At 47.1% G+C, this 22,826-nt stretch overlaps 1 protein-coding gene across 2 annotated transcripts in view; it reads right to left on the bottom strand.

Annotated features, from left to right (window-relative positions):
• LOC138674351 (mucin-3A-like) overlaps positions 1–22,826 on the bottom strand; it is a 93,438-nt gene that overhangs the window by 12,676 nt on the left and 57,936 nt on the right. For both annotated transcript variants that reach the window (XR_011320602.1, XM_069762206.1), the window contains exons 9-10: positions 12,367–12,467; positions 11,433–11,485 (exon numbers count right to left, since the gene is read on the bottom strand). Coding sequence is in view for 1 of the 2 variants with exons in the window: in XM_069762206.1 (XP_069618307.1) it covers positions 11,433–11,485; positions 12,367–12,467 (154 nt within the window). In the remaining variant the exon portion in view is untranslated. The remainder of the gene's footprint in view (positions 1–11,432; positions 11,486–12,366; positions 12,468–22,826) is intronic.

Below are 22,826 nucleotides of genomic sequence, written 5' to 3'. Positions count from 1 at the left end.
ATCTTTGTACACTGCTTTGGGGTGATTGTTTTTTGTGGAAAAGCTTTGGTAACCATTATGCCTGTAATGGGGGCTTTGGTTGCCACTATTGTGAGGGGGCGGGAGCTGAATGTGGCTCGCGACCCTCTCTCAAGGCTGGATGTAGCTCGAGACCCTCTCTCAGAGCTGAATGTGGCTCTCAAGATCTGAAACGTTGGGGACCTCTGCCATAGAATGTAAGTCCGCAAGGACAGGGCCCTCTCCCCTCTGTACCAGTCTGTCATTGTAAATTTGTTTACTGTTAACGATTTCTATAACTCTGTATGTAACCCCTTCTCATGTACAGCAACATTGAATTATTGGTGCTACTGTATATAAATAAATAATAATACTAATAATGAGGGTTGAGCAAAACGGATCGGTCATTTTCATAAGTCGCCGACTTTTGGCAAAGTCGGGTTTCATGAAACCCGACCCGATCCCAGTGTGAAATCGGCCATGCGGTACGCGATCTTCGCGCCAAAGTCGCGTATCATATGACGCATTCAGCGCCATTTTTCAGCCAATGAAGGTGGACGCAGAGTGTGGGCAGCGTGATGACATAGGTCCTGGTCCCCACCATCTTAGAGAAGGGCATTGCAGTGATTGGCTTGCTGTCTGCGGCGTCACAGGGGCTATAAAGGGGCGTTCCCGCCGACCGCCATCTTACTGCTGCTGATCTGAGCTTAGGGAGAGGTTGCTGCCGCTTCGTCAGAAGCAGGGATAGCGTTAGGCAGGGTCCATTAACCACCAAACCGCTTGTGCTGTAGCGATTTCCACTGTCCAACACCACCTTTTCTTTGCAGGGACAGTGGAGGCAAGATTTTTGTTCCTCAGCTCTGTAGCTTATTGGGCTGCCCTAGAAGGCTCCCTGATAGCTGCATTGCTGTGTGTACGCCGCTGTGCAAACCAACTGCTTTTTTCAAAGCACAAATCCTCTTGTTCCTTCCTTTCTGCACAGCTAACTTGTTTGTTTGTCCACACTTTATACTTTTGTGTGCAGCAGTCCACTCCTTTTTATTCCTGCCTGCCATACTTTTCTGAGATTACTGTAGGGAGATAGTAATTGTAGTACAGTCCCTTTTTTTTTTTGTTATATCTCTTCAAGCCACTTTCTGCCACAGAAAATATACTCTAATACAGTGGCCCTGATTTATTCACTACTCTCCCAGAAAAAAATAAAACAAATGGGAGATTAAGATTGGCAAATCTGCATCTCTGCCAGTCCTGTCTGTGGTATCTGTCTTTCATTTTCTGCCACAGAAAATATACTGGATAAGAGTGGGCCTTATTTCTTCAGTATTCTCCCAGAAAAAATTAAAAGGGGGAGATTTTTAATTGTTAGTGTCTGCATCAGCGTCAGTCCTGTTAGTGGCATATCTGTCTGCCACTGAAGCTGTGTAATGTTATACATTGGGCCTGATTTTCCCTGCAGTCTCACCCACCTATAAAGGGAGATATAAATTCACCACAAGTTTGAGTACACCTTGTAACTGGTTTTACAGTAACAAATACCGTTTGTTAGTTTGGTTACGTTTTTCAAACAATGAGGAAGTCTGGTGGAAGAGGTCGTGGCCGTGGGCGGTCATTGTCAGCTGGTAATGATGGTAGTGGTGGTGGAGCATCAGGTGGTCATGGGATAAGCAATATAGCACCTAAGTCTCGAGTTGTTCAGCCACCGTCATCGTCTGGCTAAACAAGGCCTCGAACGCTCCCTTTTCTGGGAGTAGGAATACAGCTTTTAAAGCCGGAGCAGCAGGAACAAGTTTTAGCTTTCCTTACTGACTCAGCCTCTAGCTCTTTCGCCTCCTCTTCTGAAACTGCTAAATGTAAAAGCAGCGCATCATCAGTGGATGTTCCCGGTCAGGGACAAGTCGCTTCCTTGTCTTCTTCACCAAGAACAACAGAGAAGGATGCGTCAGGCGACACAACGGGTTACTCCATGGAGCTCTTTACACATACCGTTCCTGGGTTAGAAAGGGAAATTGTTAACAGGCCATGCCCATTACAAGATGAATCGGACATGGAGTGCACAGATGCACAGCCACAGCCAGATTCTTATGCTGTTCCTTTGACTCAGATCAGAACATTGCCCTCGCAGTGTACTGATCCAGAATCAGACCCTGATGAGACTACAGAGCCCCGTCACGAACGCTATAGCACCGGCTTACACGTTGACACAGAGGAAGTTGCACACGACATAGAAGAGGAGGTCATAGATGACCCAGTTGTTGACCCTGATGGGCAGCCATTGGGGGAACAGGGTGCAGCCGGCAGTAGCTCTGAAGCGGAGGAGGAGGAGCCGCAGCAGGCATCAACATCGCAACAGGTTCCATCTGCCAGGCCCGTATCTGGCCAAAAACGTGTGGCAAAACCAAAAGCAGTTGTAGGACAGCGTGGCCATCCGGTTAAAGCTCAGTCTGCAATGCCTGAAAAATGATCCGATGCTAGAAAGAGTGCAGTCTGGCATTTTTTTTAAACAAGATCCAAATGATCAGCGCAAAGTCATCTGTCAAAAATGTACAAGCTGCATGCGTAGACATTTAACCACCATGCACTTGCAAGCCTGGACTAACTACCAAATGTCCCTTAAGGTTGTAGCACCCTCTGCCAATGAAGCTAGTCAGCAACGCTACATCCCTTCCCTCACTGTAAGCCCACCATTTACCGCACCACCTGCAGTAAATGTGCAGGTTGCATCGCCAGGCCAAAGCAGTCAGGGAATCACCAGGTTCGTGGTAGGAAACACTGCATGTAGGGCACCAGCAAGAATACCATCTCCAACCCTCTCTCAGTCTGCCATGTCCACCGGCACCCCCGCTAGTTCCACCATCTGCAGCTCTCCAGTCCAGCTCACCCTGCATGAGATTCTCGTTAGGAAAAGGAAGTACTCATCCTCGCATCTGTGTACACAAAGTTTGAACGCCCACATTGCTAGACTAATCTCGTTAGAGATGATGCCCTACAGGTTAGTTGAAAGCGAAGCTTTCAAAGCCCTGATGGACTACGCTGTACCACGCTACGAGCTACCCAGTCGACACTTCTTTTTGAGAAAAGTCATCCCAGCCCTCCACCAGCATGTAAAAGACTGCATCGTCCATGCACTCAGGCAATCTGTGAGTACAAAGGTGCACCTGACAACAGATGCATGGACCAGTAGGCATGGCCAGGGACGTTATGTGTCCATCACGGCACACTGGGTTAATGTGGTGGATGCAGGGTCCACAGGGGACAGCAATATTGGGACAGTTCTGCCTAGCCCATGGTCTAGGAAACAGTTGGCTGTCGGCGTTCGCCCCCCCCCTCCTCCTCCTCCTCCTCGTCCTCCTGCAGAAGCGAGAGCTCATCCACAGACCGCAGTCGCACAACCACTCCATCCGCAGCTGCCACTGTTGCACTCGAGGTGTCCCATTATGGGACAGCTAGTGGCAAGCGTCAGCAGGCTGTATTGGCTATGAAGTGTTTGGGCGACAACAGACACACCGCGGAAGTTCTGTCTGAGTTCTTGCAGAAAGAAACTCAGTCATAGCTGGGAACTGTACATCTTGAGGCAGGCAAGGTAGTGAGTGATAACGGAAGGAATTTTATGGCTGCCATAGCCCTTTCACAACTGAAACACATTCCTTGCCTGGCTCACACCTTAAACCTGGTGGTGCAGTGCTTCCTGAAAAGTTATCCGGGGTTACCCGACCTGCTCCTCAAAGTGCACAGACTTTGCTCGCATATCCGCCGTTCGCCCGTACACTCCAGCTGTATGCAGAACCATCAGCGGTCTTTGAACCTTCCCCAGCATCGCCTAATCATCGACGTTGCAACAAGGTGGAACTCCACACTGCACATGCTTCAGAGACTGTGCGAACAGAGGCGTGCTGTTATGTATTTGTGGGAGGATACACATACATGGACAGGCAGTTGGATGGCAGACATGGAGTTGTCAGGTGTGCAGTGGTCGAAGCTACAAGTCCTGTGTCAAGTCCTTCAGTGTTTTGAGGAATGCACACGGCTGGTTAGTGCAGACAACGCCATAATAAGCATGAGCATCCCCCTAATGCGTCTGCTGATGCAAAGTTTGATGCACATAAAGGAGCAGGCATCTGCAGCCGAGGACGAGGGAAGCCTTGATGACAGTCAGCCATTGTCTGGTCAGGGCAGTCTACAGGACGAGGTGGCGGGCGAAGAGGAGGAGGATGAGGAGGATGATGGGGATGAGTATTTTTTGGATGATGAATCTTCTCAGGGGGCAATAGAAACTGGTGGCGTTGCAAGGCTGGGTTCAGGGTTTTTGAGGGAGACAAGTGATGTTGATTTGCCAGAAACTGCCCCTCAACCCAGCACAAGCGCAGATTTGACAACTGGAACTTTGGCCCACATGGCTGATTATGCCTTGCGTATCCTCAAAAGGGACCCACGCATTATAAAAATGATGACCGATGACTAGGGTTGAGCGAAACGGGTCGAAAATTTTCAAAAGTCGCCGACTTTTGGCAAGGTCGGGTTTCATGAAACCCGACCCGACCCCAGTGTGGGGTCGGCCATGAAGTCGGCGATCTTTTGAATCTGGAATCGGAATTCCGATACCGATTCCCGATATGTTTAAGATATCGGGAATTGGTATCGGAATTCAGATTTAAGTGTAAAATAAAGAATTAAAATAAAAAATATCACAATACTTACCCTCTGACGCGCCCTGGTACTAACCGGGAACCTTCCTCCTTCGAATCAGCGCTTTCAGGACCTTGCGGTGACGTCGCGGTGACGTGGCGGCTTGTGATTGGTCGCGCGGCCGCCCATGTGACCGCTCGCGCGACCAATCAGAAGCCGTGACGTCACCGCAACGTCACCGAAGGTCCTGCAAGCGCTGATTCTTAGAAAAGAAGCAGGGTCCGAGGAATATACTCACCCTCGGACGCGCCCTGCTTCTTTCCGGCAGCCTTCCTTCCTAAGAATCAGCGCTTGCAGGACCTTCGGTGACGTCGCGGTGACGTCACGGCTTCTGATTGGTCGCGTGAGTGGTCACATGGGCGGCCGCGCGACCAATCACAAGCCGCGACGTCAACGCGACCTCACCGCAAGGTCCTGGAAGCGCTGATTCGAAGGAGGAAGGTTCCCGGTTATTACCAGGGCGCGTCAGAGGGTAAGTATTGCGATATTTTTTATTTTAATTCTTTATTTTACACTAAAATATGGATCGCAGGGCCTGAAGGAGAGTTTCCTCTCCTTCAGACCCTGGGAACCATGGAAACCCAATGCACTGCATTGGGTTTCGGGTTTCGGCCGACCCCGACCCCGACTTTTTTATAGGATCGGCCGATTTCACTTGACCCGACTTTTGAAAAAGTCGGGTTTCGTGAAACCCGACCCGATCCTATAAAAGTAAAGGTCGCTCAACCCTACCGATGACGATTACTGGTTGGCCTGCCTCCTTGATCCTCGCTATAAAGGCAAATTGCAAAATATCCTGCCACATGAGAACCATGAACAAATATTGGCAACCAAACAAGCAAGTCTTGTAGACTGTTTGATTCAGGCATTCCCAGCACACAGCGCCAGTGATGGTTCTCACACGAGGTGCAGGGGGCAACAGGGCAGAGGTGTTAAAGTTGCACAAATCAGAAGTGGCGTTGGACAGAGGGGTTTTCTGACCAGGTTGTGGAGTGATTTCGCAATGAACGCAGACAGGACAGGTACTGCAGCATCAATTCAAAGTGACAGGAGACAACATTTGTCCAGTATGGTTACTAACTATTTTTCATCCTTTATCGATGTTCTCCCTCAATCGTCATTCCCATTTGATTACTGGGCATCCAAAATAGACACCTGGCCTGAATTGGCCGAATATGCATTGCAGGAGCTTGCTTGCCCTGCAGCTAGTGTGCTATCAGAAAGAGTATTCAGTGCTGCTGGTTCAATATTGACCGAAAAAAGGACTCGTCTGGCTACCCAAAATGTTGATCATCTAACCTTCATTAAAATGAACCACTCATGGATTTCTAATTATTTTGCCCCACCTTTCCCAGCTGACACCTAGCTTTCCTGTAAAAAAGGTCAAGCTTGTGGACTGGTCTTACTGACTGTTCCAATCTCTTAATTTGCAGCTGCCGTTTGTCCAGCATACGACATGTTTACACCTCCCTAAATGGTCTAACTCCCCCCACGGCCCCGTGAGAGTGCCGTTTGTCTGAAGAGGTGGGTGTGCCCACTTTTGGTCGACGACACTGCCACTGGGTCCCTCATAGTACAATGAATTGTCTCTGGCGGTGATGGCGCGCACCCAACATCAGACACACCGTTGTAACATGAGGGGCCCTGGGCCTGTACCGCCGGCCATAAGAGAGTGTCCCCCCAGCTCAAACAGTGCTCTACCACTTGCAAAATTATCTCTCACCGCTCCACCAATGTTTAGTCTATGCGCTGAAATCCTTCAATGCCTGGCACAGACAATACCAATTTGTTGACCTGTATGATGCTAGTTAAAATAGTCAGAGGCCATGTCCTATATTTACACCAGTAAATAATTTGCGATAAATTACTATGTCTGAAAGTCAGCAGAGGAGCCCACCCCTGTACCTAAGTATGCCACCCTTTTCTTTTTTGTTGTTTTGTTGTTTTGCGAGACATTAACATCTATTTATTTTTTGGGAGCACTAACTGTGTCAGACACTCCTTCTAATTGTCCTCCGCTGAACACAACAATGCTGCCCGTGTACCCCTACCACATAATCGAAGCTGCATTGAGCCTATTTTGTTATTTTAGGCCTACTAAGTCTGTCTGCGGTCCCTCCTTCCAATAGTCCTCCACTGACCACACCAATGCTGTCTGTGTACCCCTGGAACCTATTTAAAAGTGCATAGAGCCAACTTTTTTTTATTTTAGGCCTACTAAGTCTGTCTGCGGTCCCTCCTTCAAATAGTCCTCCGCTGACCACATCAATGCTGCCTGTGTACCCCTGGAACCTAATTAAAAGTGCATAGAGCCTACTTTTTTTATTTTAGGCCTACTAAGTCTGTCTGCGGTCCTTCCTTCCAATAGTCCTCCGCTGACCACACCAATGCTGCCTGTGTACCCCTGGAACCTAATTAAAAGTGCATAGAGCCTACTTTTTTAATTTTAGGCCTACTAAGTCTGTCTGCGGTACCTCCTTCCAATAGTCCCCCACTGACCACACCAATGCTGCCTGTGTACCCCTGGAACCTAATTAAAAGTGCATAGAGCCTACTTTTTTTATTTTAGGCCTACTAAGTCTATCTGCGGTCCCTCCTTCCAATAGTCCTCCACTGCTCACACCAATGCTACCTGTGTACCCATGTAACCTTTTTTAAACCTGCGTCGATCCAACTTTGTGGTGTAAGGCCTACTAGCAGTGACTGTCTGTGCCACTCTATACAGCTGTCCTCTTAAAAAAAATGACCTGCAATTGTCAGGTTTTCAGCCTATCAGAATTTTAAAACTGCAGTGGGGCTACTAGTTTGGTTGGGGCCTACTAACAGTGTCTGCCGCTCCAAGGTGTTCTCCAGGTTGCCTTTCCTGACCTTCTATCTTCAGGCTCTTGTTAAAAAGTTGTTAAATGGAAGAAATGCAGTGGGGCTCCAAGTTTGGTTGGGGCCTACTAACAGTGTCTGCCGCTCAAAGGTGTTCTCCTGGTTTCCTGTCCTGAACTTCCATTTTCAGGCTCTCGTTAAGTAGTTGTTAATATTACACTGCGTTTGGCCTACTAGTGTGGTTGGGGCCTACTAACGGTGTATGCCGCTCCGTGCTGTTCTCCTGGTTTCCTGTCCTGAACTTCCATTTTCAGGCTCTCGTTAAGTAGTTGTTAATATTACACTGCATTTGGCCTACAAGTTGGGTCTGGGTTCTAGAGACGGTGTCTGCCGCTCCAAGGTGTTCTCCAGGGTGCCTCTCCCTAGCTTCTATCTTCAAGCTCTTGTTAAGTAGTTGTTGAAACAACACTGCATTAGGCCTACAAGTTGGGTCTGGGTTGTAGGGATGGTGTCTGCCGCTCCAAGGTGTTCTCCAGGTTGCCTCTCCCTAGCTTCTATCTTCAAGCTCTTGTTAAGTAGTTGTTGAAACAACACTGCATTAGGCCTACAAGTTGGGTCTGGGTTGTAGGGATGGTGTCTGCCGCTCTAAGGTGTTCTCCAGGTTGCCTCTCCCTAGCTTCTATCTTCAAGCTCTTGTTAAGTAGTTGTTGAAACAACACTGCATTAGGCCTACAAGTTGGGTCTGGGTTGTAGAGACGGTGTCTGCCGCTCCAAGGTGTTCTCCAGGTTGCCTTTCCCTAGCTTGTATCTTCAGGCTCTCGTTAAATTGTTATTAATATAACACTGCATTTGGCCTACTTGTTTTGTTGGCCCTACTAACGGTGTCTGCCGCTCCTTGATGTTCTCCTCCACTGAACAAACCAGTGCCGCCTGTTTACTTCTGTTATCAATTTTGAACTGCATTTAGCCTACTTACTGATTTGGGCCTACTCACTGTGTCAGCCTCTCATTACAGTTGAACTCCACTGAACAAAGCAATGCCCCCTGGTTAGTCCTGTTACCAGTTTTGAACTGCATTTAGCCCACTTTATTATTTGGGCCTATATCTGTGTTTCCTCCTCATCCTGCCCATTGCCCAGCCAGTGATATATGAGTCTGCTGGTACATTGACCCAGAACGCTACATTCCCCGTGCATGCTACACAGCCAGAATGTGACCCTGCTGAAATTCAGGTTCCCCTTCCCGCATACCATACCACCTTACACGGGGACAAAGAGGAAGGTGCAGATGAAAGTGCAGGTTCCTTCATCAGGTGGGGGGAGGTATACTCGTTGGCGACGTCACTGGCACAGGGCCCCTCATAGTACGCAAAAGTGTCGCTGCCGGTGCGAGGCGCCCCCGCCGTGCAAATACACTGCCGTACTTTGAGGGGCCCTGTGCCAGTGCCAATGCCAACGAGTGGGCCCCCCCTGCTTGCTCAGGATCACAGCACTTGCAAAGTTGAAATACTTACCTCTCCCTGCTCCACTGCCGTGACGTGGTCCACATTTCCTGGGCCCACTAAATACTTGAACCAGCCCTACCCCCCACAACTTAAGCCAAATGACCCCCAATTTCCAATGCCTAACTATTATTATAAGGTAAATTAAGATTGACAAGCTTCAGTAACAAGAATGAATGTTTTTGACATTAAAATGGGCACTGTAGGTGTTTCCCTGGCCTCCACTCACTGCCGACTATGCTTCCCCATTGACTTGCATTGGGTTTCATGTTTCGGTCGATCCCCGACTTTTCGCGATAATCGGCCGATTTCACCCGACCCGACTTTTCAGAAAGTCGGGTTTCGCGAAACCCGAAACGATCCTAAAAAAGTAAAAGTCGCTCAACTCTACTAATAATAATGTTTAAAATCTTTGGTTCACATTTAGACATTACAGAAATATTCACAGACAAAGTAACACTGTATGTCAGAGAAGTGGAGACCTACCAAGGCATAACAATGTTTTCAAAAGCTTTTTATCAGTTTGACAAATCACAGAAATGGTCACAGACCATGTAACACCATATGTCTGAGAAATGGAGTCCTACAAAATTTTAAAAAGCTTTTTTGTAGTTTTACAGATCACAAAAATGTTCACAGACCACGTGACACTAGGTCTGAAAAATTGAGGCCTACAGCATTTTTAAAAGCTTTTTAGCAGGTTTATAGATCACAGAAATGTTCACAGACCACTTAACACTGTATCTTCGAGAAATGGAGGCCTACAATTTTTTAAAAAGCTTTTTAGCAGTTTTAAAGATCACAGAAATGTACTCCACATTGCAGAATAGTGTATGGCTGAGAAATGTAGCCCATGAAAATGTTTCAATGATTTTTGGGTGTGTTATATAAAACAAAAAAGTACATTGTGATTCGTTATACTGTACACACACAGGCCTAGTCAAGCAATATCTCCGATAAGTTTCAATGGTAAGTGTGCAATGGTGTCTGTGTGCTGAGCGGATGGTGACTGTTCTTTTATAACCTCTGATCATGTCAGCCAATCACAGCAATGCCACAACCAAGATGGCTGCAGCATTACAGTGACTCACAGGCAATCGCCACCTGCTTATTGGCTGCATAACAGGCACCAAAGATGCGGGGCAAAGACTTGAGTTTTCACTCCAGCACCACCCATTGCTCGCCGAGTAACGAGCACATCGAAGCACCGTGATACTCGTGTGATAACTTAGTATCACCGAGTATGTTCACTCATCACTATAAGTGACTACTTGAGAGACATGGAATAAGTCATACGCTGTCCTTTGTATTGACCACATGTGTATTTATAAATATAAATGAGATCTCCTCTGAGACTTTTTTATAAGCTAAAGCTAAACAAGCCCAACCGTTCCAGCCTCTCATCATATGAAAGTCCTTCCATCCCTTGTAAAAATCTAGTTGCCGTCTTTGAATTGACTCTAACTTCCGAATATCATTTTTAAAATGTGGGGCCCAAAACTGGATCCTATATGCTAGATGTGACCTCACAAGTGATTTAAAGACGGGCAACAATACATTGGGATCAAAGGATTTTATCTCTTTTTTGATACAACCTAAAATCTTGTTTGCTTTTGCAGCTGCTGCCTGACATTGAGTACTGCTGCTCAGCTTACTTTTAACCAGAATACCCAAGTCCATCTCCTGCTCTGCAGTCCTAAGTATAAATGTCTTTATCTTCATAAAGTTTGTAGGCATTTACTCCTTCCTGGTGTGGGATGTTAGAAGAACATAAAGGGTCTACATCCCTGGTGGCCAGGATGATTCTTTCAGGTAGAGGTTCTATTGATGTCAGTTTATCCAATAGGTCAGTTTTGTCCTGAATTTAGAAGGGGGTATCCGTCACCAATGGTTTATGAACACCTTCTATCCAATATGGATGCCCACACATAAAATGATTAGTCTTTCTGGATTTTCAAGAGCTGGTGTTGAATCCTTTGCTCTTTTTTGTGTTTAGGATGGTGGGTTTCTGATCTTTCTATGCCATGAAAATATTTTTTCCACGTGACTCCATAGTCAAGCTTTATCCAGGGTATTAAAGAGATAAAACGAACGTCCTCTAGAAAGCGCATCAAGTTTCATTAAGTTGGGTATATAAGCTGAGAGATTGATGACAAAGTTAGATGTTTTTGCGTCAGGAACGGAGCAGTTGTCCATATGGTCAGGTTTTAACTTTGTTTCGTACCTGTTTACATTGAGTCTTGCATTGAAATTTGTGATCATCTTTTTCAACTAGCCATTAAAAGGTATCACTATCAACCATTGAGGACTCTCAGTTGTTATAATTATTTTTATATAGACAGTGATATGTGATTATGTGATGATAATTGATATAGACATTGATTCTCATCACTTTAAACATGATTCCAAGTGACACTATTAACCACCATCTTACCTGAGCCCCTGGATTCACATTCTCCATAGTGAGTTTGAAGGTTCCATGGGGACCTGAATAACGGTCATGAAAGATTATTGCAAATCCTTAACATCACAAATTTAGGAAAATTTACGTTTTGAGTAAAATTGTAAAAAAAAAATCCCATTTAAAATGATGGAGAATAATTGTGAGATACAATCACACAGAAATAGTTGAAAGTGATCTTGATAAATGGCAAGCACTATGCCATGTTGTTTTGTACATTTTGCTAACCATAATATAGCAAACAGTACAATATTGTATTGTGGACTGTGTACACCAGTGGGGCTCCTTGACAGTTTATAGTAAATCTTCAATTTGCAATGTTCCTGAATATCCGTACACTTAGTTTGAGTGACTACTTCCCTATAACCTGATTAACAGCCCCTCAGTGTCCCATCATCCTGCTGCTGAATCTCTGCCCAACTAGCTTGATTGACAGATCGTCAGTGTACCTCCTCCCTGCTGCTGAATTGCCTCCCATCTGGCCAGATTGAGAGCACCACAGTGTCCCTCTTCCTTGCTGTTGCTGAATCTCTGCCCACCTAACCTGATTGGCATCTCCTCAATGCACCTCCTCACTTCTGCTGCTGGATCTCTTGCCATCTAGACTAATTGAGCGCACCTAAGTGACCCACCTCCCTGCTGCTACTGAATCTCTGCCCAGCTAGCTTGATTGACAGATCCTCAGTGTACCTCCTCCCTGCTGCTGAATTGCCTCCCATCTGGCCTAATTGAGAGCACCACAGTGTCCCTCCTCCCTGCTGCTGAATCTCTGTCCAGCTAGCTTGATTGACAGCTCCCCAGTGTCTCTCCTCCATGCAGTTGCTGGATCTCCTACCATTTATTGTGAATGACAGCTTTTCGACAAATCTAAGTTGTAAATAATAACACCTTAGTCACTATCACTCACCGTACATCATCTTATCTATTTCTGGATTCACAAGACTTCCATGGACTTTGTAATCTCTTGTCCACTCAAAGAGATGGCACTGAGGCTCATTGTCTACCAACCTGCAGATAGATGAGAGAAGAAGGAAAGAAAATCAGAGGATATACATATATATATATATATATATATATATATATATATATATATATATATATATATATATATATAAGAAAAAAAGGAAAACAGCACACAAAAAAAAATAGAGAAAAGTGGGCTTTAATGCCTGGACGGCGTGGCAACGTTTCGGATTTCCAATCCTTTTTCAAGCTTGAAAAAGGATTGGAAATCCGAAACGTTGCCACGCCGTCCAGGCATTAAAGCCCACTTTTCTCTAATTTTTTTTGTGTGCTGTTTTCCTTTTTTTCTTATATTATTGGAACCATTTGGATACTGGTTTGGAAAGCTTTGCACCGCAAGTTTGGTATTATGATGCTGTTCTAATTTTTTTCTTTATATATATATATATATATATACACTTATATACAGTGGGTACGAAAAGTATTCAGTCCCCTTTATATTTTTCACTCTTTGTTTCATTGCAGCCATTTGGTAATTTCAAAAAAGTTCATTTTTTTCTCATTAATGTGCACTCTGCACCCCATTTTGACTAAAAAAACAGAAACGTAGAAATTTTTGCAAATTTAATAAAAAAGAAAAACAGAAGTATCACATTGTTATGTGTCGAGTTCCCGCTTCTGCACAAGGGGAATCTCGAGCCATCTCCGCTGCGGTCTCCCATTCTTATCCAGCCGCAGTGGAGTCTGCTCAGCAGAGACGTCGGTCCCAGCGTCTTACTCAGTCTCACTCTGTACAAAGAGTTACTGCTGCTTTTCCTGCTTCTGCCATTGAAGTCAGTGTTGGGCAGCGGCGAGCAGATGCTTTTGGGGCTAAGTCCTGCTTTTCTCTTTCTGAGCGTGCCCAGGGCAAGATCTCCCATTGGAGATCGAGGGTCACATGCTCAGGTACTGCAGCACATCCCATTGGTCCTCCAGGAAGGTCCTGAAAGGGCAAACCTTTGGTAGCAGCTTCCCATTGGTCCTTTATTGGAAGGTCCTGAACGTGCTGCAACTATATAAGCTGCGCATGACCGCACGGCCATGCGCTAGTGTACATTTGTAAATGTGTGTGTGTTGTGAGTGAAAGTCGCTCTTTAAATAACCCTCCCTATTGGATGACTGTTCGCGGAAGGTGTATGTTTGCTATCTAGCGCCCGACTTAGCCATCAGCACGTAAACACACAATACAGCGTCTTATTGCTGTGACCGCCAGTGCGGCGCCTTGTGCTTTCACAGCGCTTTCCTGACCCAAGCCTGGGTGGTTAGTGGCGTTCGCCAGTGCGGCACTGCATGCACTCTCGTGCTTCTATTGCTGTCACTCTGACACCTCAGTAGCGGTGTCGAGCGCATGAGGTCTATGTACTCAAATCCTGTGTCTTGGGATTGAGTTCTGAGACTCGTTGCTTGCGCTCTTGGTGCGGTACCACGGCCCTGTGACGTAACAGGGTTCGCTTCCTTCACACAGGGTGAGGTTAGCCCATGTGTGTATTCACTTTGTACCGCCATATAGTCCGTCATTACTTGGCAGCAGGTTCCATCTCTGCACGGTGGACCCCGGGCTGTGAACGCACCATACTCTATCTGTCTTATTATTTGGTGCGTTCCGCTAGCCCTAACATTACACTAGCGCCAGGGTCTGGCTAGTAATGACGGACAAACAGCAATCCTTGCGGTATATCCAGCAGCTGGAGGGTAGGTTGGCGGCTCTCGAGAGCTCAACCTCAGCTGTGGATGTTACCGCAGTTGCTGTACAGGCTGCTAGCGTGGCTGCAGCAACCTTGTCCATTGCCACCCCTGTTCCGACATTATCTTGCCTCCCGCTGCCAGAAAAATTTTCTGGTGATAGCAAATTTTGTAGGGGATTCGTGAGTCAGTGCTCTATTCACCTCGAGCTCCTGGCTGCACGTTTTCCCACAGAGCGGGCTAAGGTGGGATTTATAGTGTCTCTCTTGTCGGACAGGGCGTTGGAATGGGCTACACCGCTGTGGGAGCGTGGCGATCATGTGGTGCAGCGTGCTCCGCTGTTCCTGAGCACTCTGAAACAGGTCTTTTTAGGACCTCAAGTCACCCATGATACTGCGCTCCAACTGCTGGCATTAACTCAGGGTGAGTCCTTGGTCAGTCATTTTGCCGTCCAATTCCGCACTTTAGCTTCTGAGCTGGACTGGTCGGATAAAGCCCTTATCCCCATATTTTGGAGGGGCCTGGCTGATCACGTTAAGGACGCTCTGGCCACTAGGGAGATTCCTGCCACACTGGAGGAGTTAATAACTGTCTCCACTCGAATTGACCTCCGTTTTAACGAGCGGAGGTTAGAGCGAGCCCAGTGTAGGCAGAGGTTTCGGCTGGCTCCTACCTTCGCCAAACCTCTGGAATCTCCGGTCCTGGTTCCTGAGTCACATGAGGCCATGGAAGTGTCACAAGCGGGATCTAAGTCCCGGACCGCTTGTGCACTCAAGGTCTGTCATGTTTGCCAGCAGTCCGGACATCTAGCCACCAGATGTCCTCAGCGGTCGAGGAAACGTCAGCGTCTAGTGGTAGTAAGTGGAGGTACACTAGACACGGCGACGTTTGCCTCTAAATTGTCCTTTAAGGGGACAATTACTATAGGCTCATTCTCCCACTCGGTAGAGCTCTGCGTGGATTCTGGGGCGGAGGGCAATTTTATGTCTTCTGCCTTCGCCCAACGTCACGCAATACCCCTGGTTATGCTAGCTCAACCAGTAACGGTACGAGTGGTGAATGGGTCGACACTGCCCTCACAGATAACACACCAGACCATCCCTTTTACTCTGTCCACGTCGCCATCTCATCAGGAGATCATATCTCTGCTCGTCATTCCTGAGGGAATTGATGGGGTCCTGTTGGGAATACCTTGGCTATGGTACCACTCTCCTCATATCGAGTGGTCCTCAGGCAGAATTCTGGGATGGGGCGAATCTTGTGGGGGTAGGTGTCAGAGGGAGTGCGTTCAGGTTGCTACTACAGAGGTACCCGCAGATCTATCCTCTCTCCCCAAGCAGTATTGGTCTTATGCAGACGTGTTCTCCAAAAAGGCGGCGGAGATCCTTCCGCCCCATCGCCCCTATGACTGTCCTATTGATCTCTTGCCTGGTGCTGAGCCTCCCCGGGGTCGAGTCTATCCGTTATCTCTCCCGGAGACGAAGGCAATGTCACAGTACATCCAGGAAAATCTGGCAAGAGGATTCATTAGGAAGTCAGTGTCACCTGCTGGGGCAGGGTTCTTCTTCGTGCAGAAGAAGAATGGGGAATTGCGTCCATGCATAGACTACAGGGGTCTTAACGCCATCACCGTTAAGAATAAGTATCCTTTGCCCTTGATATCTGAGCTCTTCGATAGGCTTCGGGGAGCAAGGGTATTTACTAAATTAGATCTGCGGGGTGCTTACAACTGATTCGCATCCGTGAGGGGGACGAATGGAAGACGGCTTTTAACACCAGGGATGGGCACTATGAATATCTGGTGATGCCCTTCGGGCTCTGTAATGCCCCAGCCGTTTTCCAAGACTTTGTGAACGATATCTTCCGGGATATGCTTTCCACCTCGGTCGTAGTCTATCTGGATGATATTCTCATCTACTCTCCAGATATTGACTTCCACCGGAGAGATGTTTGCAAAGTCTTCGATCTCCTACGGGCAAACTCCCTCTATGCCAAGTTGGAGAAGTGTATGTTCGAGCAGGAGTCCTTACCTTTCCTAGGCTACATCATCTCTGCCCAGGGATTGGCTATGGATCCTGCCAAACTACAGGCTGTGATGGACTGGCAGGAACCCCATTCTCTTAAAGCGGTGCAGCGCTTTATGGGGTTCATTAATTATTATCGCCAGTTCATTCCGCACTTCTCAACTTTGGTAGCTCCCTTGGTTGCCCTCACCAAGAAGGGGGCAAATCCCAAATTGTGGTCTGAGGAGGTCTCCAAGGCCTTTAACTCCATAAAGTCACACTTCGCTAGCGCTCCCATCCTACATCGCCCCGATGTTGATAAGCCATTTATCATGGAGGTGGATGCCTCTTCTGTTGGTGCTGGAGAAGTCCTCTTCCAAAAGGATGCTCAAGGTCGGAAGCATCCTTGCTTCTTCTTTTCTAAGACCTTCTCACCAGCAGAGAGGAATTATTCCATCGGGGACAGGGAGTTGCTAGCCATGAAGTTGGCTTTCTCGGAGTGGAGACATCTCTTGGAGGGAGCACGTTTTCCCTTCCAAGTCTTCACAGACCATAAAAATTTGGTGTACCTGCAGACAAAAAGCAAAAGAAGAATATCCAGCTCAACGAGACAGTGAAAAGTAAAAACTTGGTACTTTATTCACTTCATGTAGAAGCAGAGGATAAAAACATCAGCACAATAAGGATAAGAACACTATCTATCTATGCGTTTCAGGTGGCAAAGCACCCTTAATCATGATCATGATTAAGGGTGCTTTGCCACCTGAAACGCGTAGATAGATAGTGTTCTTATCCTTATTGTGCTGATGTTTTTATCCTCTGCTTCTACATGAAGTGAATAAAGTACCAAGTTTTTACTTTTCACTGTCTCGTTGAGCTGGATATTCTTTTTTTGCTTTTTGGATTCCCCACGCCTTGACACAGCGTTTCCGTGCTCCGAGTTGAACTGTTACTATGGTGAGCTGGATTTTCTTTTTCGTTACTATGTACCTGCAGACAGCCCAGCGGTTGAATTCTCGCCAGGCCAGATGGTCCTTATTCTTCTCCCGGTTTCATTTCACCCTCCATTTTCTTTCTGGGGAGAAGAACATTCAGGCCGACGCTCTCTCTCGCTCCGTTGTGTCATCTGCGGAGAAGGAAGAGGAGCCTCGGCTTATTGTCCCCACCGAGAGCTTGAGAACTGTGGCCCCGGTGTCGCTAGAGTCTGTGCCTCCAGGCAAGACTTTTGTACCATCCAGTTTGCGACCGGAGGTTCTCTCTTGGGCACACTCGTCCAGGGTGGGTGGACATTTTGGTTCCAAAAGGACATCTGAGTTACTGGCGAGGACATACTGGTGGCCACATATGGCTCGTGATGTCGCAGAATATGTTCGGGCGTGTGTCTCTTGTGCCAAGAACAAGTCCCCTCGGCAACGGCCAGCTGGTTTGCTTTACCCTCTGCCGGTGGCGGACAGGCCCTGGGAGATGGTCGGGATGGACTTTGTGGTGGGCTTACCCAAGTCTCGTAACTGCACCATTATCTGGGTGATCACCGACCATTTTTCCAAAATGGTGCACTTGGTGCCTCTTCCACAGCGACCTTCTGCACGGGCGTTGGCTGTCTTGTTCATCAAACATATCTTTCGCCTACACGGTATGCCAGACAAAATTGTTAGTGACCGGGGTTCCCAGTTTGCGTCTCGATTCTGGAGAGAGCTTTGTCGTCTACTCAGTATTGAGTTGAATCTCTCTTCGGCATATCATCCCGAGACGAATGGGTTGGTAGAGAGGGCCAACCAGACCTTGGTCACATATTTACGACATTTTGTTTCTGCCAGGCAGGATGACTTGGCATCCTTGCTACCATGGGCAGAGTTTGCGCTTAACAACGCCATAGCCGACTCCACCGGTCAGACTCCATTCCTCCTAAATTACGGCCAGCATCCGCGTGTCCCTGTGCCCATGCCTGTGTCTTCTGCTGACTCCAGGGTGGCAGACTGGGCTGTGGAGGCACGGGACCTTTGGGACCGCACTCAGGATGCCATTCGGGCCTCCAAGGAGAGAATGAGGTCCTCCGTCGATGCTCATCGGCGTCCCGCTCCGACCTTTGCTCCTGGCGACTTAGTGTGGCTCTCCGCCCGTAACATCAGGCTGCGTGTTGAGTCCACTAAGTTTGCACCTCGCTACTTGGGTCCCTTCAAGGTCCTTGAACAGGTTAACCCTGTGGTCTACCGTCTGGCCCTTCCTCCACGCTTGGGTATCACCGACACCTTTCATGTGTCCCTCTTGAAACCCGTATACATGTCCCGGTTTTCCGAGTCATCTGCCGGGACATCGGGTTCGTCTACGGACGATTACGAGGTGAATGCTATTTTGGGGTGCAAGGTGGTACGTGGCAAAAAGTTCTATCTGGTGGATTGGAAGGGTTATGGCCCAGAGGACAGGTCCTGGGAGCCTGCTGAAAACATTCGGGCCCCACAGCTCATTGCTGCCTTCGAGCGTAGCGAGGCCCAAGGAGGGGGGGGTAATGTTAGGTGTCGAGTTCCCACTTCTGCACAAGGGGAATCTCGAGCCATCTCCGCTGCGGTCTCCCATTCTTATCCAGCCGCAGTGGAGTCTGCTCAGCAGAGACGTCGGTCCCAGCGTCTTGCTCAGTCTCACTCTGTACAAAGAGTTACTGCTGCTTTTCCTGCTTCTGCCATTGAAGTCAGTGTTGGGCAGCGGCGAGCAGATGCTTTTGGGGCTAAGTCCTGCTTTTCTCTTTCTGAGCGTGCCCAGGGCAAGATCTCCCATTGGAGATCGAGGGTCACATGCTCAGGTACTGCAGCACATCCCATTGGTCCTCCAGGAAGGTCCTGAAAGGGCAAAACTTTGGTAGCAGCTTCCCATTGGTCCTTTATTGGAAGGTCCTGAACGTGCTGCAACTATATAAGCTGCGCATGACCGCACGGCCATGCGCTAGTGAACATTTGTAAATGTGTGTGTGTTGTGAGTGAAAGTCGCTCTTTAAATAACCCTCCCTATTGGATGACTGTTCGCGGAAGGTGTATGTTTGCTATCTAGCGCCCGACTTAGCCATCAGCACGTAAACACACAATACAGCATCTTATTGCTGTGACTGCCAGTGCGGCGCCTTGTGCTTTCACTGCGCTTTCCTGACCCAAGCCTGGGTGGTTAGTGGCGTTCGCCAGTGCGGCACTGCATGCACTCTCGTGCTTCTATTGCTGTCACTCTGACACCTCAGTAGCGGTGTCGAGCGCATGAGGTCTATGTACTCAAATCTTGTGTCTTGGGATTGAGTTCTGAGACTCGTTGCTTGCGCTCTTGGTGCGGTACCACGGCCCTGTGACGTAACAGGGTTCGCTTCCTTCACACAGGGTGAGGTTAGCCCATGTGTGTATTCACTTTGTACCGCCATATAGTCCGTCATTACTTGGCAGCAGGTTCCATCTCTGCACGGTGGACCCCGGGCTGCGAACGCACCATACTCTATCTGTCTTATTATTTGGTGCGTTCCGCTAGCCCTAACACACATGGTCATAAGTATTCAGACCCTTTGCTCAGACTCTCTGTCACATGCTGTCCATTTCCCTGTGATCCTTTTCGAGACGGTTCCACTCCTTCATTGGAGTCCAGCTGTGTTTAATTAAACTGATAGGACTTGATTTGGAAAGGCGCACACCAGTCTATATAAGACCTCACAGCTTACAGTGCATGTCAGACCAAATGAGAATCATGAGGTCAAAGGAACTGGCCAAGGAGCTCAGAGACAGAATTGTGGCAAGGCACAGATCTGGCCAAGGTTACAACAGAATTTCTGCAATACTCAAGGTGCCTAAGAGCTCAGTGGCCTCCATAATCCTTAAATGGAGAAGTTTGGGACCAGCAGAAGTCTTCCTAGTCCTGGCCGTCCAGCCAAACTGAGCAATCGTGGGAGAAGATCCTTGGTGAGAGAGGTAAAGAAGAACCCCAAGATCACTGTGGCTGAGCTCCAGAGATGCAGTAGAGAAATGAGAGAAAGTTCCACAAAGTCAACTATCACTGCAGCCCTCCACCAGTCAGGCCTTTATGACAGAGTGGCCCGACGGAAGCGTCTCCTCAGTGCCAGACATATGAAAACCCTCATAGAGTTTGATAAAAAAAACACATGAAGGACTCTCAGACTATGAGAAATAAGATACCTCTGGTCTGATGAGACGTAGATAGACCTTTTTGGTGATAATTCTAATCGGTATGTGTGGAGAAAACCAGGCACTGCTCATCACCTGCTCAATACAATCCCAACAATGAAACATGGTGGAGGCAGCATCATGCTATGGGGGTGTTTCTCAGCTGCAAGGATAGGACGACTGGTTGTCATTGAAGGAAACATGAATGCAGCCAAGTACAGAGATATCCTGGATGAAAAGCTCTTCCAGAGTGCTCTGGACATCAGACTTGGCTGAAAGATCACCTTCCAACAAGACAATGACCCTAAGCACACAGCTAAAATAACAAAGGAGCGGCTTCAGAACAACTCTGTGACCATTCTTGACTGGCCCATCCAGGGCCCTGACCTAAACCCAGCTGAGCATCTCTGGAGAGACCTGAAAATGGCTGTCCACCAACGTTCACCGTCCAACCTGACAGAACTGGAGAGGATCTGCAAGGAAGAATGACAGAGGATCCCCAAATCCAGGGGTGAAAAACTGGTTGCATCATTCCAAAGAAGACTCATGGCTGTACTAGCTCAAAGGGGGCTTCTACTAAATACTGAGCAAAGGGTCTGAAGACTTATGACCATGTGATATTTCAGTTTTTCTTTTTAAATAAATTTGCAAAAATTACCACATTTCTGTTTTTTTCAGTCAAGATGGGGTGCAGAGTGTACATTAACTAGAAAAAATGAACTTTTTTGAATTTACCAAATGAGTGAAATGAAACAAAGAGAGAAAAAAATTAAAGGGGTCTGAATACTTTCCGTGCCCACTGTATATATATAATATACAACCTTAATATAATTACCTGGCTAACTGTTGTGTGCCAGATGGGACATACATTTTCAGCTTCAGTGCAAATAGGGGAAGAATATGCATACTTATTCATAACTGTGACACCTGTCAAGTTTGGTCTCTGAGTATCGATTAAATCCCAATAAAAAATATATCAGTGATCTCAAACTTCTGCGATCATCCGGAGAGATGTTATCGCATAAGGTGGGAATTTCATAAAATCCTAAGAGGCTGAGAACAGCTTACAACCCGGCCCATGTGAGGCTGTCAAGGGGGGACTGGGTGTTACTCAGATGCTGATATAAGAACAAGCCGAATTATGATCTTGGTTCCTGTAGAGAGATACACATCATGTATGCATGAATCCCATTTGCTGAAAGTCCCAAATCGAAGTGCTCTCCTTCAGCTAAGTTGACTCATCTCTTCGCAGTGCAGTAAGTTTCTTCCGTTATTCCTTTTTATTCTATGTACAGTATATGCTGTATTGTTTATACTTCTTCGTAAAGCCTTTTGTATACTTTTTTATAAACACTGGCTCATTTTGGATTAAATATTAAATTAAAAATTTAATAGTTCTGTTCCTTTTTGTTCTGTAAGCCACACCCCAAAGCCATACACTACCAGAAATCAGGCATCCAGTCAACCTGCAAAAACGACTGATGGCGGCAGCAAGTAGACTGGAGTTATCATGGCATTTACATTTACTGTATCGAGGGTATATACATATATTCCATGCTTTGGAATCGGAGGTGTATATACATATGCTCACTGTTAGTTTCCTGATAACTGGCCTATTAGTGAAAATAGCCTGTGGCCTCCTCCGTTAATTGTCGGTCAATTGTGCATTTGTCGATAGGAGAAGCTGAGAGCTGGACGCTCAAAAGATAACAGCAGGTGGATCTGAGATACGACCTCCCCTGGCTGCGATCTTTGACACTGACCAACATGGGGGGCAGGTCCAAATTTTGCACCTCTACTTAGGCCACTGTTTTCTGACCCTTCTCCTCAGAAGAACCTTTCCAACATTGAGTTCCCTGAAAGTGTAGCTACCGGAAGAAAATGAATATATTTCCTACTGAGAGCCGACTTTCAGTCATGGGGGTGTGCAGAGAGCAGCTATAGTCACCTCTCAGTAACCCATGAGCTGTGCCTGTAAGCACTCACCGACACTTTGATGGACAAGTCCCTCTTCACAGATGTGCTGCACTTTGAGCTGTCAATCAAAGTGGTGGGGAATTCTTTGCTCTTTAGTAGTATTTGCACCTTATGTTTTATATATTTTTCATCACTGTTTAAGTCTTTTTTTACATTTTTATAAATTAATTTTGCTTGTATTAGGGAAGAGTCAGATGGCCAAATAACTAGGACGGGGATCGCAACAGAATGCTCGGACTGGCCATCGGCACCATTGACTCCAGCATGACGGTTGCATAGAAATACATGCTGCGACGCTCCAGTCGGGAGAGCCGACGGCCAGTCCAAGCATTGTGCTGCGATCCCTGTCTTGAGTTATACTGCCGTCTGAGTCTTTTCTTAGACAGATTAATAAAATGAGATTTTTTCCAAATGTATCTTCTTTTGCCTGGAGTAGGGTTTTTGGCGTAATTTTTTTTTATATTGGTGCATTTTGAGACAAACTTGCAATTTTTTTAAATAATTTGTGAATTTTTGTGCTAAAAAATGGATAAAGACGAAAATAAAGAGCATTT

This window comes from Ranitomeya imitator, chromosome 4 (genome assembly GCF_032444005.1).
Source record: "Ranitomeya imitator isolate aRanImi1 chromosome 4, aRanImi1.pri, whole genome shotgun sequence".
NCBI classification, from domain to species: Eukaryota; Metazoa; Chordata; class Amphibia; order Anura; family Dendrobatidae; genus Ranitomeya; species Ranitomeya imitator.
This window is presented reverse-complemented; position numbering and strand designations above follow the sequence as displayed.